The sequence below is a fragment of the Falco biarmicus genome, chromosome 11 (assembly GCF_023638135.1).
Source record: "Falco biarmicus isolate bFalBia1 chromosome 11, bFalBia1.pri, whole genome shotgun sequence".
In the NCBI taxonomy this organism is placed as follows: Eukaryota; Metazoa; Chordata; class Aves; order Falconiformes; family Falconidae; genus Falco; species Falco biarmicus.
The window spans coordinates 23563760-23578657 of NC_079298.1; the positions used below are offsets into that span (position 1 = coordinate 23563760).

The window sequence follows — 14898 nt, forward strand, 5'->3', positions numbered from 1 at the left end:
TCCTGCGAGCAAATCCATGTATCTAGTCAGGCTACAGGCAGAAGCCAACATGCAGCATTTAAACTGCACAAAAAATAAATGAATGGGGGTTTGTATTACATGCTTGCACATAATTATGTGAAACTATGCATGCACCACACTGCAAGGAGGCAAGTGAGCCAGTAGATGCCTTATAATGCATTTTATTACGCACTGGGCAAATTTTATTCTCTTACAGCTCAAATACGGGTGGGTTTTTTGACCCGTGGGGTTTTCCATGCAAATACATAAATAGTAAATCTTCTGTCAGTATGTATCTGTAACTCTGTCTCCAATTGTATAGTATTGGCTTTCCATACAAATTAAATTGTTTATTTTCATTCCAGAAAGAATAGATCATAACATTCTGTCCTCAACCCTTCCACTTAGGCTAAGTTTACAACTCCATGAAATGATGCTGACCTCATGTAATCAATGCCCATATTATACTCAGTATATACACCTACAAAATCAAAGATAAAGACTAATTCCTCTCAAGTTACATGAGTAAAGCTTTTGTCCCTTATTTGGGGCTTTCTTACAGTTCTCTGACTACACAGAAGCCATAAAGATGTCAGGTCTCCCTTTGGAGATGTGCCAGTAGGCAAAGAGACACACTGCAGAGATATAAGGCCAGCAGAACTCTCCACCAGCCAGTCCACAAGGCAGAGGCCTGCAGAAGCTATGGTTACTAGAGCGCTTCAAGTATTTGGCATTCCTGAATGCTTCGACAGGACACTGTGGCAGGCAACAAAGTTAAGGCACAGTTGAGCTACTTCAGTTTATCTTAGAGCCCTAATTTCCCTAGATTTTATATGTAGCCATTTTCTTTCTAGACTGTAAAATTCAGGAACAACCACCCAGCGAAAACCAGGTGCTAAATGGAAGAACATAAAACTAAAAGCATTCATTAAGTCATCAGATATGTCTAATTCCCTGTTCTTTCCCATTTCTTTTTATCCTACCATTGGCATTTACTGGAGCAGCTACACAGAACAAGAACTTAGTGCCACACCATAGTGAGCTGCACACAGCTCAAGCAGATACACAGCCTCCACTTCTGCTTGCCCTATGACAAAATCATCTTACATTCTCCACACGTTCTGCAAACATAACAAGCTGTTGCAGGACAGTTATCTGGGGACTGAATCTGGGACCATCAGCAATAACTGCCTACTCCCAAATGCTATCTGAAAAATCTGCAGATTTTTGTCGGTATGTACCAGAAGACAGACTGAATTTAGATGCAGAGTTGACAACTTGGAAAGTATATATCCTAATATGCATATGCTCCCAAGCACATGTAGAAACATCTATTTATTAAAGCAGTCCACTTTAAGGAATTAATTATAAGTAACTGACTTTTTCTTTAAAAAAAACAAACACAAGTTACTGAATGAGTACAAACATAGAAAATACCACCCATTTAACTCTCAAGCACATATTGTACAGGCACACCTATAAGCAGAATATGGCCCACATCACTCAAGTTACAGAGAAGCACCTCCATTTTTTTTTGCAGTTTACACCTAATAGTTACAATCCTTAAAACTCAGTGAAAAGTCATAATGGCTTGAATATGTTTAAGATATTCCAGTCAGGGGAAATGAAGAATTGCACCAAGACAAAACACTCCCTTACATGATGGATATCTTCTCATTATTACTGTTGCCATTACTTATGATAATTTTCCTTCAGTTATTAAGCTAACTCATTTGGTCTGTGTTTTATTATTCTTTGCCCTTAGTTTTTGGCAAAGGAAGAAATGGAAGTTTGGTCCAGTGGTTTAAGGCACTGGCAAGACTCAGAAGATACTAATTCAGCTCTCAGCTTCCCTTTAGGCAAACTACCATAGCACAGCTTACCAAATTCGATTGTGTAACTATGCTGAGAAAAGTGTGACTTTTTTATTTCAGGAGCCTTCAAGATAGCTGTATTTTATACTGCAACAAAGTAAGTCTTAAAAGTCTTATAACTAGGATAATGTATTTCTATTTTCCAAGTGAAAAGCCATAAGGAAGATATATTTGTCAATATCACTGAATCCATATTGAGCTCTTGCTAGTCTAACTGTGCCAGGTATGTCTAATCAAAGAGGTATTACAGCAAAGCTAAGGTCTTGTTAAGGTCTTAGTCTTTCATTTTTAATTTCCTCAGTTACAAAATAGGAATACCTTTAGGATAAACATCTTAAATTATGAGGTGCTCATTTACTGTGATAAGCTAAATCAGTATTTTAGATGAATAATCATAACCACCCCAATACCAAACATGAAATACCAGAGTTCTCTGCTTACCCAGATTGAAAGCAAGCCCAGTGTACTTGTCACTAAAGTCTTTCACCTCCATTTGACTTTATATACAAAAGTAATCAGTATATTGCAGAGAATTTCAACCCTGTGCCATTGTAAACTACACGGTATTTCCACTGAAGGCAAATTTTAGGTAAGAATAAACAAACTATGAGTGTTATGAGCTCATGTGCTTCTCTGCAGAAGCATAAAGGACATTTTGATTCACTTTAAGGAAATCTCAAAACCAAATTCATGAAGCTAAATTACTTCCTCTAGAACCTGGTGACTGTTAACAATGTCATATTATTGCCATATAACAATGTCAACATAGATGTTGTTGAGAAGAACTGGTTCAGAATTATTGCAACTGAATATTGCATAATTTTGAATGCCTATCAGCCACTCCACTTTGTGTCCTCTACATAAGCAAAGTACTAAATTTTTATTCTAATATTATTGAAACTCATTCTTAACTGCCCAGTGGTATTTTGCTGGCTATATGCAGCTCCCTTTTTATGTAAGGCCTCACTAGCTGCTTTTTCCTGAAATATTTGAAATAATAGAGTAATAAATAAAAGGAGAAAAAACCTTCAGTTATTCCAGAAACCAAAATATCAGCAATTAATGATAATACAGGCAATTGTAACTACTTCTTGAAAAGCATCCCTTTCAGTTTCAAATGCAGGAGCAGCTTATTAGAAAAAATTAAAGTGGCAGAAAATATGGGTTTACAGTATTTTCAACAAGTACCAGGGTGTAACACCTCTGTTCAGGATTTGCACTCTGAACTTCAGCAGTATACTTCTGTCAGGCAGAATTCCAGAAGTTTCTACAAACAATGAACTTGTCACATAGAAACAAGTCATTTGATATACAATAAAGATAATATTTAACTGGCTGCATAGGCACTTATTCATTGGGAATGTATAGAAACCAAAGTGCATCCAATTAACTGTGTGCACAACTATGGTCCAGAAGATTACACCTAACATGCACGGGAAGTATTACTGATCTTCATGTGTGTGGCAAATCCACACCCCTGGGAATCACTGCAGCTACTGAACATGTGCAGACAGATGATAAAATATGTGTACAGTAGATTCCATCATATGACAAGAGAAAGATTGCAGTTTGTAACTTTTCATGTCACTGGAGGAAGACCAAGCACTATAGCTTTTAATTATTTGGAGAGCTAAATAGCCACTTCTGCCACTGTCATTTTATGTTCTGTGCTAGAAACTAACCAGAGCATCAGAGCATGTCTAAGAAGCATGCCTATTTGGCATACCTCTGCTATGCAGGCACTATTGCTAGACATAATTTTTTAACATCAAGTGCTAAACCCTCAGTTATTTTTATTAATGACTGCACAGTTATATCTTTACCTATATGAAGGAATAATTACTCAGTTACTGTTCCCTTGCTAAGGTTGTCTGTTTGAATCTACACTCCCCCTGTTAACAAAATTTTCCACATTGAATTTAGCAATGGTTGACTTGAACAGCTTTCTAAGCATGATCACAGAGGGGCTGAAAGCCACCTGACAGCGCTTCAGTCTCACATTACAGAATCAAGATACAAGGTGATTGTATAGCCTCTTTTATTTTTGCCCAAGTATTAATTTTACAAAGAGCATTCTCTCTGTGAATATTCAACTAGTTTTTACAAGTTCTTTCTACTCAACTTATTCATAGATTGGGTTTTTTTCACTTTTAGTTTAATAAAATGATAGACTGATTCTTGTGCCATGCTATTTCTGCATAACATTTATTGATAATGAGATTTTTTGCTGCCTGATGATGTAGAATATGTTCAAGGAAAATTTTATACAAATAATAAAATATGCATTCCATTGTTTTCCCTTTTCTGTTAGTTCAGTGATATAATGTTATAATGACAGATGGAACCAGAGTTCTGTGGTGCTATACAGTATAAATAGTTAATGACGATATATATTGAGCACTATGGTGGAACTGCAGTAATATTTAGCTGACATGATTTCATTCAATTGCCACATTGAATCTAAGCCTTAAGACCTCATAAGTACATAAAAACATTTTTATGTGCATATGTACACACAGGGCAGGTTCTTATGCCTCAGTTTAAAAAACTAACGGTGAAAATGAGTATTTAATGGTGAGGAACAGTAGTTTTCTCCAGTCCTGAGGCCACCTAATTTGTGTCCTTGACAACAAAAAAGCACTATGATTATATACTTCCAAATTAATGTTGGGCTTCAATATTGTTCAATATTGCAAAAATAAAATATTTTTATCTCTTGTGAATTTGGAACATCTAAGAACACTGAAAAATACATATTTTAGTATTGTAGACATTTTTCCTACCACCTCCTATGAATAAGCCACCATCTTGTGTTTTTACCATTCAATTGACAAATTTCCTTCTCAAAGCCATGCACACAGTCTTGTTCACAGAATCTGAAGCATACATTTTTCATTAATTTTGTGTCCATGCATATTAATTTAAGAAAAAAAAATGAGAAGGAGGTTATTTAGGTCAGAAAAACATGACAACAGAGTCTTGGAAATGGCAAAACTAAGTTCAGAAGCAAATATGTGCAGTGGTTAGAAAGGGATAGATTAATATCAACAGAATATTGTAGCAGTACTCCTCAAAATGTCAGACATGTATATCAGCCCTTTTCTGACATGGTATTTCATACAGATTGCAGGGCAAACAGGATTCCTGCTGGGACTTCTGTATTTGCATTTAGACAAATGGGTGCTACTTTAATTGCATGGCTGCAGTTTCTCACTCGACCTCTGCCTCAGCTCATGCACCAAATGGCTGATATTTAATTAGCTGGTGATAAGTAACTTGCCCAGATTCAAGCAAAATCTCTGTGACAGGTCACCACATAAAAACCCTGATTTGTGCCTTACTGATATTTACACAAAGTTACTTTAAAGAGCCATTGATATCCCAGCAACAGTCTGGGGTTTTCACATTCTGATGTTTTCATGCCTCCATGCCTGTAACTAATATCTGTATATGTAAATGTAAATGTAAATACATATATCCAGATGTATGCAGGTAACCAAGAATATGCAGTTAACACCATCAAAATAAAAACATATTTGTCGTAATACATAGCAAACATAAATGCAGTTTCACATATTCCACATCAGCCAGCCACAAGGCAGCTTCACTAAAAAGCCACATAACCGCTCAGCCTGGTGTTAAATCTGACTTAAGGAGAAGCAGTCCATACAAACCACAGTCCAGCCTTAAGCTTCCACAGCCACATAGCTTGCAACGCAAAACTTGCCTAACGCCAGAAGGCACAGGCATGTATATCTGCAAGATACTATGTAAATGTGTTTATAAGTAGTATGTAAAGCCATAGATTCAGAAGAATGATCCTAGCATGACTCATGCAAAACATTTTCTAGACCAAACACTGCAGTGTAAAAGGCAGCAGGAAAGCCAGGAATCATTCAGAGTCATCTGCTACTTTAAAGCTGTGACCTATATCTAGTAGCTACAGAAAAGACATTAGAAGACACAGTTTTACAGCAACAGGAGATTATTAGGCATAGTGGAGAAAAAATTGCTTGATGCAATTACAACTTCAAAGCAGAATTTAACTCTCCCATCTGCACTGTGGATCTCTATTGTATGTTTTGAACTTGTTCCACTATGAATCTCCTCCCAGTGCTGTCACATGCCATCTATCCAAGAGTGCTATGTGCAGCTCACATGGGAGCTACAGATGGGTCAGAAGAAAAATTTGCCCTAATGTGAAAAAGTAAGGAAAAAATAAACTTGTACTTGAGAAAAGCTAATGCAAATCTTAATAACTAAGGGGATGCCTTTGATATCATTCAACTATCCAATTTTGCTGTATACTATCATTTCTCCCTTTCATTACACTAGACAGATTTATATGTAAGGTACCTTTTTAGGATGCTAGAAAAGATGTCCTTTTGTCTGACATGAACTTTGTCCTGGGAGCCACCATTTTCTTTTCTCCAGGTAACAGACTGTATTAAGTAGTTGCACCAAAGATTAGAAAGCCTGTTCATGAAATATTTGTAAAAATGTATCTGTCTTATGACAACAATAATCTTTTAAATACATGATTGTAAAACAAGCTATGCCCTCTTACTTGCTCAGGGCAGATTTTCTTATGGAATAACATGTGAATTCAATACAACAACAAATTCCCCCAACCAGACACTTTCCTGAGGGACTGGGGGGAAAAAGAATAATATATATACATACACACACACACTGCTGCACTTCTGAAAGCTGATATGGCAAGCAAAGCAGAACAAAAATCATCTGTCAGTTCCACACAGCATAGCCCAGATCCCATATGCCACTCTTTCTCCAGAAGAGGATTTCTGTTTTAATATGCTGAGTTCACATCATCTGTTCCAGGATCAGTGGGCAAAACAAAACAAAAAAATCCATCTATATAATAGGAAAGAGTTAACTGATCCATGCACACAGTCCCAGAAATTACCTTTGTGCAGGGAAATTGTGTGGACACCAGGGGAAACCAGGTTTTCTTAGGCTACTAAGCAATGGTAACTGCTACTGCAGCAGCTGCTGCATCCTCTGGCCAAACTTCTGCTTGCTACAGCCCTCCAGAGCCATTGTCTGACCAGTGGATCTGCACAGCCACAGACCCAGCAGCTCTCAACCATTTCTAATTCTTTCCCAAATTATCTCATCCTGCTTTGGCAAGAGGGTTTATTCAGTCATATAGCACAGGTCCCTGCTTACGCAGTGTGCTTTCTGTTCCCATGGAAGCAGTGAAACCACAGCCATTGACTCTGTTCAGCACTTACCAAAACCTGGGAATAAAGGCAGATTTTGCTACAAAGGAGAGAGAGCACCTGGATAAGGAGATGATGACCTGCAGTCACGTTTTATACAGTGCAACTTTGCCAACACACTAGACTATGCTGGAAAATAATTTCAAATTATGTTTCTAATAACTGTGCCAGCTACTGTCTGCCTGACAAGTGCAAAAAAAAGGGGCTTTTTTTGCTAAACTAAAGAAGCTCCACTGACAATACTTCTTTAGCAGGGGCAAGGTTTTGTGTCAAACTGAGCTCTTAAAAATCAGCTTGGAATCATCAGGACCACCCACTGGATGGCTATGTTTTCTTTTTGTTGAAGGCAGAATGCATCTCATTTCTTAAATCTTATTCCAGATGAGTCAGAAGAGGCCTATACTCCAGATCTATGAACTTTATTTTTTAGTCCCCCAAGTTCTTTAAATTTTTCCATGAACTCCATTGTTTTTGCTGAAGTAAAGCATAAACAAACAGTTCTATGCTTTATGCTGACACATTCCTATGACACTTCCCTGTTACAGAGATTGCTTCAAGGCAGGCAAAAAAAGCTGCCAGCATTAGTGCAGGTCTTGTACACATGACCATCCTGCACATAGATAATAGGCATTTTTAAGTGAGGCATCACCACACTTCCCTGTAAGACTATCTTGATTGAAATGGACAGGAGGTGTTTTCCGAATTTTTTACCACCAATGCATTTTCCTTCGTGAGATCATATAGATGATAATCATTGTGGCGAGTTGACCTTGGCTGGATGCCAGGTGTCCACCAAAGTTGCTCCATCACTCCCTTCCTCAGCTGGACAGGGGAGAGAAAATATAAGAAAAGGCTCCCGGGTCAAGATAAGGACAGGGAGTTCACTCCACCAATTACTGTCATGGGCAAAATAGACCACTCAACTTGGGGAAATCAGTTTAATTTGTTACCAATCAAATAGAGTAGGACAATGAGAAATAAAACCAAATTTTCAACTAACTTCCCACCACCACTCTCTCCTTCCTAGGCTTAACTTTACTCCCAAACACTCTACTTCCTCCCCCAAGGGCACAGAGGGACAGAGATTGTGGATTGCAGTCAGTTCATCACACATTGCTGCCTCTCTTTCCTCCTCAGAGGAGTAGGACTCACACTCTGCCCCTGCTCACACTGCTCCAGTATGGGGTCCCACACATGGAAGAAAGTCCTCCATGAAATTCTCCAATGTGAGTCTTTCTCACAGGCTACAGTTCTTCACAAACTGCTCCAGCATGGGTCCCTTCCAAAGGGTTCAATCCTTCAGAAACAGACTGCCCCTGCATGAGTCCCCTACAAGGCCGCAAGCCCTGCCAGAAAACCTGCTCCAGCTTGGTCTCCTCTTTCCATAGGTCTACTGGTACTGTCAGGACCCTGCTCCAGTGTGGGCTTCCCACAAGGTCACAGCCTCCTTTGGGCATCTGTCTGCTTCAGTGTGGGGTCCTACACAAGCTGAAGGTGGATACCTGCTCTACTGTTAACCTCCACAGGCTGCAGGGGCACAGCGGGCCTCACCATGTTCTTCACCACGGGCTGCAGGGGAATCTCTGCTCCAGCACCTGGAGCACCTCCTCACCCTCCTGCTTCACTGACCTTGGTGTCTGCAGAGTTGCTTCTCTCACATATTCGCGCTCCTCTATCTGGCTGAAGTTGCCAGGTGTCCCCCCTCAAATATCTTATCACAGAGGCACTACCACCCTCATTGATGGGCTCGGCTTTGGCCAGCAGCGGGTCCATCTTAGAGCCGTCTGGCATTGACTCTATGGGACACAGGGGAAGCTTCTAGCAGCTTCTCATAGAAGCCACCCCTGTAGCCCCCCCCCCCCCCCCCCAAAAAAAAAACCTTGCCATGCAAACCCAATACACACCTTTACACAAAATCCGTTTCACACTGGTATATCAACATTAGGGATATTTAATAGGGCTATAAATGTATGCTATACCCATTTGAAGGCTGCTTATACTTCTAGAGCAATCCAATGAGATTTTATGTAAATGTAAAACAATCCCATAATTTCTAATAACTAACTGTCAAAAGAGGTGAATACAACAGCACTGGGGGGGGGACTTATGTGTTACCAGGTGTTAATATATATATATGAATCCTTTAGTCCAAAAGCCATATCATTACACTCAGGAGGGGATTTTTCTCTTTTTCCATCAATATTCACGTGCTTGAAAGAGGACACACAGGAACCTTAAGAGAACCTTGAGAAGAAGAGAAGAAATATTCTTACTCCATTATGTTAGTTCAGGACATAAGGGCCAAATGACTGCAACCCTCTCTGGACACTGCAAGATGAAGAGAGATACAGAGCCTCGACACAGAGTCTGCCAGGTGCTACCCTCTGAGTCTCAGGCAGGGTAAGCTGGAAGCTAGGAGCACATCACTGGCAGCACAGCAAGGGTAAAATGATGAAGTGACACCTTCACTGTACCTTGGTTACCTACTCCTGAGAAAGTGCTTGCTATAGTTGAGTCTCAACAGAGAACAAATGAAAGTCCAGAGAGAAGGTTGGGAAATGCAGCCCAGCCATGTCCCGACTTGCCCATCAGTATCACCTTTAGACTAATGCAAGGCAGACCTACCACACCCTGGGACCCAGCCACTGATGATCCTTTTCCTCCTCAATTTGATTAGATAAAGGGCAGGAGTTCTGGTCAAGGTCTGTCACTGGCAAAAAAGTAATTGCTTCACTCCCAGAAATACTCGTGGCCACCTCTGCTGCCCGGAGCCCCCCAACCTCCCTTTTACAGGGGTACTAATGAGTTCCCCATTCCCCTGAGTGAGCAGAAACCCTGGAAATCTTTCTTAACAGGGTTAGGTGAAGACTATGTGTTGGTGTGGCAACACTTGCAACCTGTTGCAGCTCTGGAACGTCTTTTTCAATAATTTGGAGTCAGACTACTGATTTGCCTTCCACAGAGTATGATTTTGCTTTTACCCTCTTATGAAACTTCTTTCCCTGCCTGCTCAGTGCAGAGCACAGAGTGGCACGTCCTCTACGAGTAAATGAAAGGAGAACAGCTAGTCAACAAAAGGGGCTGATGAGAATCTTCACCTTCATTGCCATAGGACCCTGGCTACAGCAGCCAAATTACTAGCAACCATCTGAACAAGAACAGCACATTATTTCCCATTTTCCTCCCCAAAAGGAGGGACAGAAAATAAACAATGACTCTTTGAGTCACACTCTGCTCCTTGAACATTAAAGCTAAACACCGCAATGCAAGAATAATCTTACAGGCACAGGACAACCTTTGCAGACATCATTAATGTGCTACAAAAGAATGAAAATACTATCCCATACAGAGAACTTCTGCAGGACTTATCCAGGGTACCTGTCATTGACATCAACAGGAGCTTGCCTGAGAAAAGGCTGCTAACTGATCCATAAATAGAATCTCAAAGTAACACATTTCACCATGGAAACAACTGTTCAGGTTAATTCTGTTCCCTTTAAGATTGTAGCAGGACCTGCACCAGATACCTCACAAACTGGAGAAATCATGCCTTATTATTGCACACGGGGTTGAAAAGCTCAGTTTTGCTCAGTCCCAGCCACACGCCCTCTGACTAGTGTGGAGGCTGGGGTGAGCTGTCCTTAGCAATTTCATCTCCAAAAGAGTACACCTGCAAGAAAACATGGGCCATACAGGAATGCTGCTCCCTAGGGCCATTCTACTTCCCTGTTTCGGAGAACGATTTCCCAGAAACACGACAAAAGCCCCCAGCTCCCCATGGCGCATCTTGTACGCCCTCGCGCCTGCAGGGACCCTGTTCAGGTGGCTCGGGCCCGTAGGGGTACATCCTCAGCCGGCTTGCAGCAGCCACGGCTTCCCTCGGGCAGAGCGCGCCGCCCCGGGGCTCCCCCTCGTCCCCGGTTGCACCGACCGTCCGCGAAGCCCCGGCGCGAAGGAGTTAAGGCGGCCGGGACCCCCGCCGCCCGCACCGCCGGGGCCGGGCGCCTTCCCCCCGCCGCCGAGCGGCTCCTGACGTCAGCCGCGCACGGCGCAGGGACGCGCTAGCGGGCGGCGCGGGGCTCGGCGCGGCGGCGGAGGAGAGCCGCGGCGGGCGGCTGCGACGGCCGGGGGAGCGCGGGGCCGCCGCCCGCAGCCCCCGCCAGCATGTCCGCCAAGGAGCGGCAGAAGGGCAAAGTGACCAAGGACAGCGTCACCCTCCTGCCCTGCTTCTACTTCGTGGAGGTGAGTGGCCGCCCCGGCGAGCGGGGCCCTGGGGAGCGGGCGCGGGGGCGGCGGGGCGGGCGCGGGGAGCGGCGCCCCTCGGAGCCTTGCCGCGGGGAGCGCCGCCGTCCCCGCGCAGGGGGAGCTCGCCTCGGCGCTGGTGCCGCACTGCCTGATGCAGAATCCCTACGTGATGCTCTCTGCCTCACCGCAGTCGGCATCGAAGCCCCCGTAAGGCGCAGGCACAAGTTAACCTCTTTGCAGTCTTTGCAAGCGGGAATTATTTCTAAGAATCGCTCAGAAAATGAAAGGGTTGCTCAACTAAATCCTGCGGTGTGCACAGGAACCTCTCGGGAGGAAGACATGTTTCAAGGAGGGCTGGCTTCTAGGCAAACGCCGCTCGCACTGCTTTGGTGGAATAAAAATCACCTTTGTAAGGAAATGCTTAGGAAAATATAAATGTTCTCAGAATGATAGTCAGTGATATGTTTTTACTGACTCCTGGATTATGTGCTTCTTCTAAGAGAGCTAAAAATGTCCATTTTGAAAATGGAATTGTGTTCTCTGGACATCTTAAAGAGCAAAACCTGCTATGGCTGCTGAGCTGGTAGCAGGTGGAGTTGCAGAGGCTCTAGCTGCTTGGTGTGTCACTTGGAGGCATTTAACCCCCCTGGAAAGTACAGTCGCTTACGTACCTCTATGAGAGCATGAGTAGGCACAGCTTAAGCTTAAGGAAATGGGTGTGATGTGACTTGGTTTAATGGCACAGCAGTAAGAGGGAGGTAAAAATGTTTTACGGATTGAACAAAGTGTTTCAGGTGACCCCACTCACAGGGGAAGTGACAGGCGTTTTGAGGCACCATGTAACTTACCCCAGAGAGAGACTGAAAATAACATGAAGAACTCAATGGTAAAATATGGTGTGAGTTAATTATAACCGGTATGCTAAATAAAAGCATAAAAATACATACAATACTCAATGTATAAAGTATTAAAATATAAACATTTTGTAAAACAGAAACCAAAAATTATTTTCTTTCAGGTGCACTTGAAGGGCTGTGGAGGTTCTCTAGGAGGTAGAAGGAGTTGGGCTGAGAAGGGATTTTAGGTAACGGTGGAGTGGGTCTGTCCCCTGCACTCCCTAAGCACCTGGACATGGTCAGGAGCTAACCCAAAGCAAACTGCACCAACTGGAAAGCTTTGCAGAGGCTGGTTATATGGAAGCATCAGACACATCCTATCAATGTATTCAGGCCTGCTCAAGAAAAGCCCTTTGATGGAAGGCACTGGCTGAGCCATATATCTTACATTAGCTTTGCCCATGAGGGAGAGGTCAAGCTTGGAGAAGCCCTTAAACAACGGTAGAGGCTTCCTCACTTTCTGTTCTATCTTTGTTGCTTTGGGAATCCAAACAGGAAGGGAGATTGCTGGACCTCAGCTTGGGCATAACTAATGCAGGGGACAAGGTGGAGATCCTGCAAGACACAAGAGCTGTGCTGTTTGGTAGGCCGTGCTTTGGCCTGCAGCAAGATGGGATGAAGTAATGTGTGCCTGCTACTCAAAAGAGTGGCCTTCTATAATATTAATTGCATACTTGTAGCTCCCCTAGAAGCCCCCTGTAGCTGTTCCAAGGAATAAGGCAAAGGGTTCTGAGAGCAGTGAAGAACTTAGACTGAGCTCTGTGTACAGTTGCCACCTGAAGCAGGCGAGTTCTCCACTCTGTTGTGGACTCTTACAACCTTCAGCAAGTCATTTACAGCTAGATCTAAAAAGGGGTGAGATCTTTTCAGCACCCAGCTGTGCTGAGAGGATGTAAGAGTCCCTGTTTAACAGAATGGTCTCCAAATGAGCTTTCAGGCCTTCTATGTTATTCAGTCACAGGAGCAGAGTCTTGAGCCTGTGCAAGCCCTTTTACCCCAGGAGTGGGTTCCAATTATGGAACTGCATACTTACAGTCCCTCTTGAACTGATGATCATGTAGGTATTCAGTACAAGTAAAAGCAATATCGAGAAAAAACTGACTGCAATACACCTGAGCCTAAACATTGATTAGGAAGCTCTTCACCGATTTATCAGCCATCTTCCATTACACAGAAGGAGGATTTGAAACCATTTCCCACATTTTAGTTGAGTATACAAATCACTTGAGTGAAGGGGTGACAACAATTCATATGATATTTAGAAAGAAACATTTAGCTTGTGTTACTTGTGTACACCCACCCTGCTTTTACCCACACTAATTCTAATCAGACTAATGAGAATGCCTTTCTAGAGCTTTGTATCACAGGCAGATGCCAGCACTTCAACAGCATGAGAAAAAGAACATGATGGCTTAGATTCTTCTGTTCTGATTGGCTGAAGGAGAACCAAAGATTGAGTTGTACCTCATAAAGTGGGATTTAATCAAAAGTAATTTAATTGCAATGAGAAGTTCACAAGTGTGAGGTAGAGAAGTCATCCATTATTGTTGACTGGCATTACTACATAATATGGATTTCCTTTGTAAGCAGGAGGTAAGCTCCTAATGTGATCCAATAGCCAACTACTTAAAAACAAAACTCACTCAATTTAATTAAGGCTCTCTGAATTTTAAAGCTTTTACTTTTGTGAATGGTAGTTGAATGGATGATGGGAAACAGGCTTTCAACCTCTCCCATCTGAATGCTGTCAATTTTTTAATGTATGTTTTTAGTTCTGCCACGCATTTGCTTTAATTTTCTCGGTCCCATTCATAGCAGACAGTCCCTCCCCACCCTGAATTGCAACAAAAAAAGCATGGCATGTTGAGTTTGTACCTTCAAACAAAAAAATTAGGGTTTGCTGTCATCCGCTTTGTATCACGACCTAGGTGGTCTAGGCCAAAGGGAAAGCAGATTGTTTAGAAAATACATTAGAAAAAAAGTGCTGTTTTTTCTCTCAAACACTAGACAAAAGGAAAGACATGGGAAAAAAAGTTGTTGGGTCAAGGAGGAAGTCAAAATTCCAAAGCAGTAGGAAAGGGATTTGTTTGTGTTATACAAATGAAATACATTACAGATATTTTTTCACTCTAACTGTATAATAACTAATAAAATTCAGGCAGAAGAACAAGTAAAGACAGATTCTCTGCTTCAGAAGGACTTTATCTTTAGAAATAGTAGCAAAAAAATACAATTCTGACACTGAGGGTTTTCTGCTATTAAGACCCTTAAGAATGTGTTACGAATGAGACCAACTCCTGCAAACAAATGTGTTTGGTGGCAGCAACTTTCAGGATTGGGTAAAATATGAGTATGTAGAATGTATGCAGGCCAACTGATGGTTATTTCAAAGGAAATACTCTGGGCCTGATTTTGGTTTCAGTCTAATTTAAATTTTCTGACAATATCCCTTGTACAGTCAATTTTTTTTTTCCTTATATTGCCTTCTAGACTCTTGTGTGTGATGCATGCATACGGATACAGGTAGATTCTTTTTTCTACATTTTCCTGAGCACAGTCAGGAATTAATCACACTGGAATTGTTTGGAAGCATTTCTTTGAGTACTGGAAGACCACTTATTTTTCTTATTTCCCCAAGGA

At 42.0% G+C, this 14898-nt stretch overlaps 2 protein-coding genes across 2 annotated transcripts in view; one reads left to right on the top strand and one right to left on the bottom strand.

Annotated features, from left to right (window-relative positions):
• Positions 1 to 14898, bottom strand: part of PLPPR5 (phospholipid phosphatase related 5) — a 232761-nt gene that overhangs the window by 95655 nt on the left and 122208 nt on the right. The gene's annotated exons all lie outside the window — the stretch shown is intronic.
• PLPPR4 (phospholipid phosphatase related 4) overlaps positions 11149 to 14898 on the top strand; it is a 32951-nt gene continuing 29201 nt past the window's right edge. Inside the window, exon 1 of the mRNA XM_056355530.1 lies at positions 11149 to 11359. Coding sequence (XP_056211505.1) covers positions 11282 to 11359 — 78 coding nt within the window. The 5' untranslated portion in view covers positions 11149 to 11281. The remainder of the gene's footprint in view (positions 11360 to 14898) is intronic.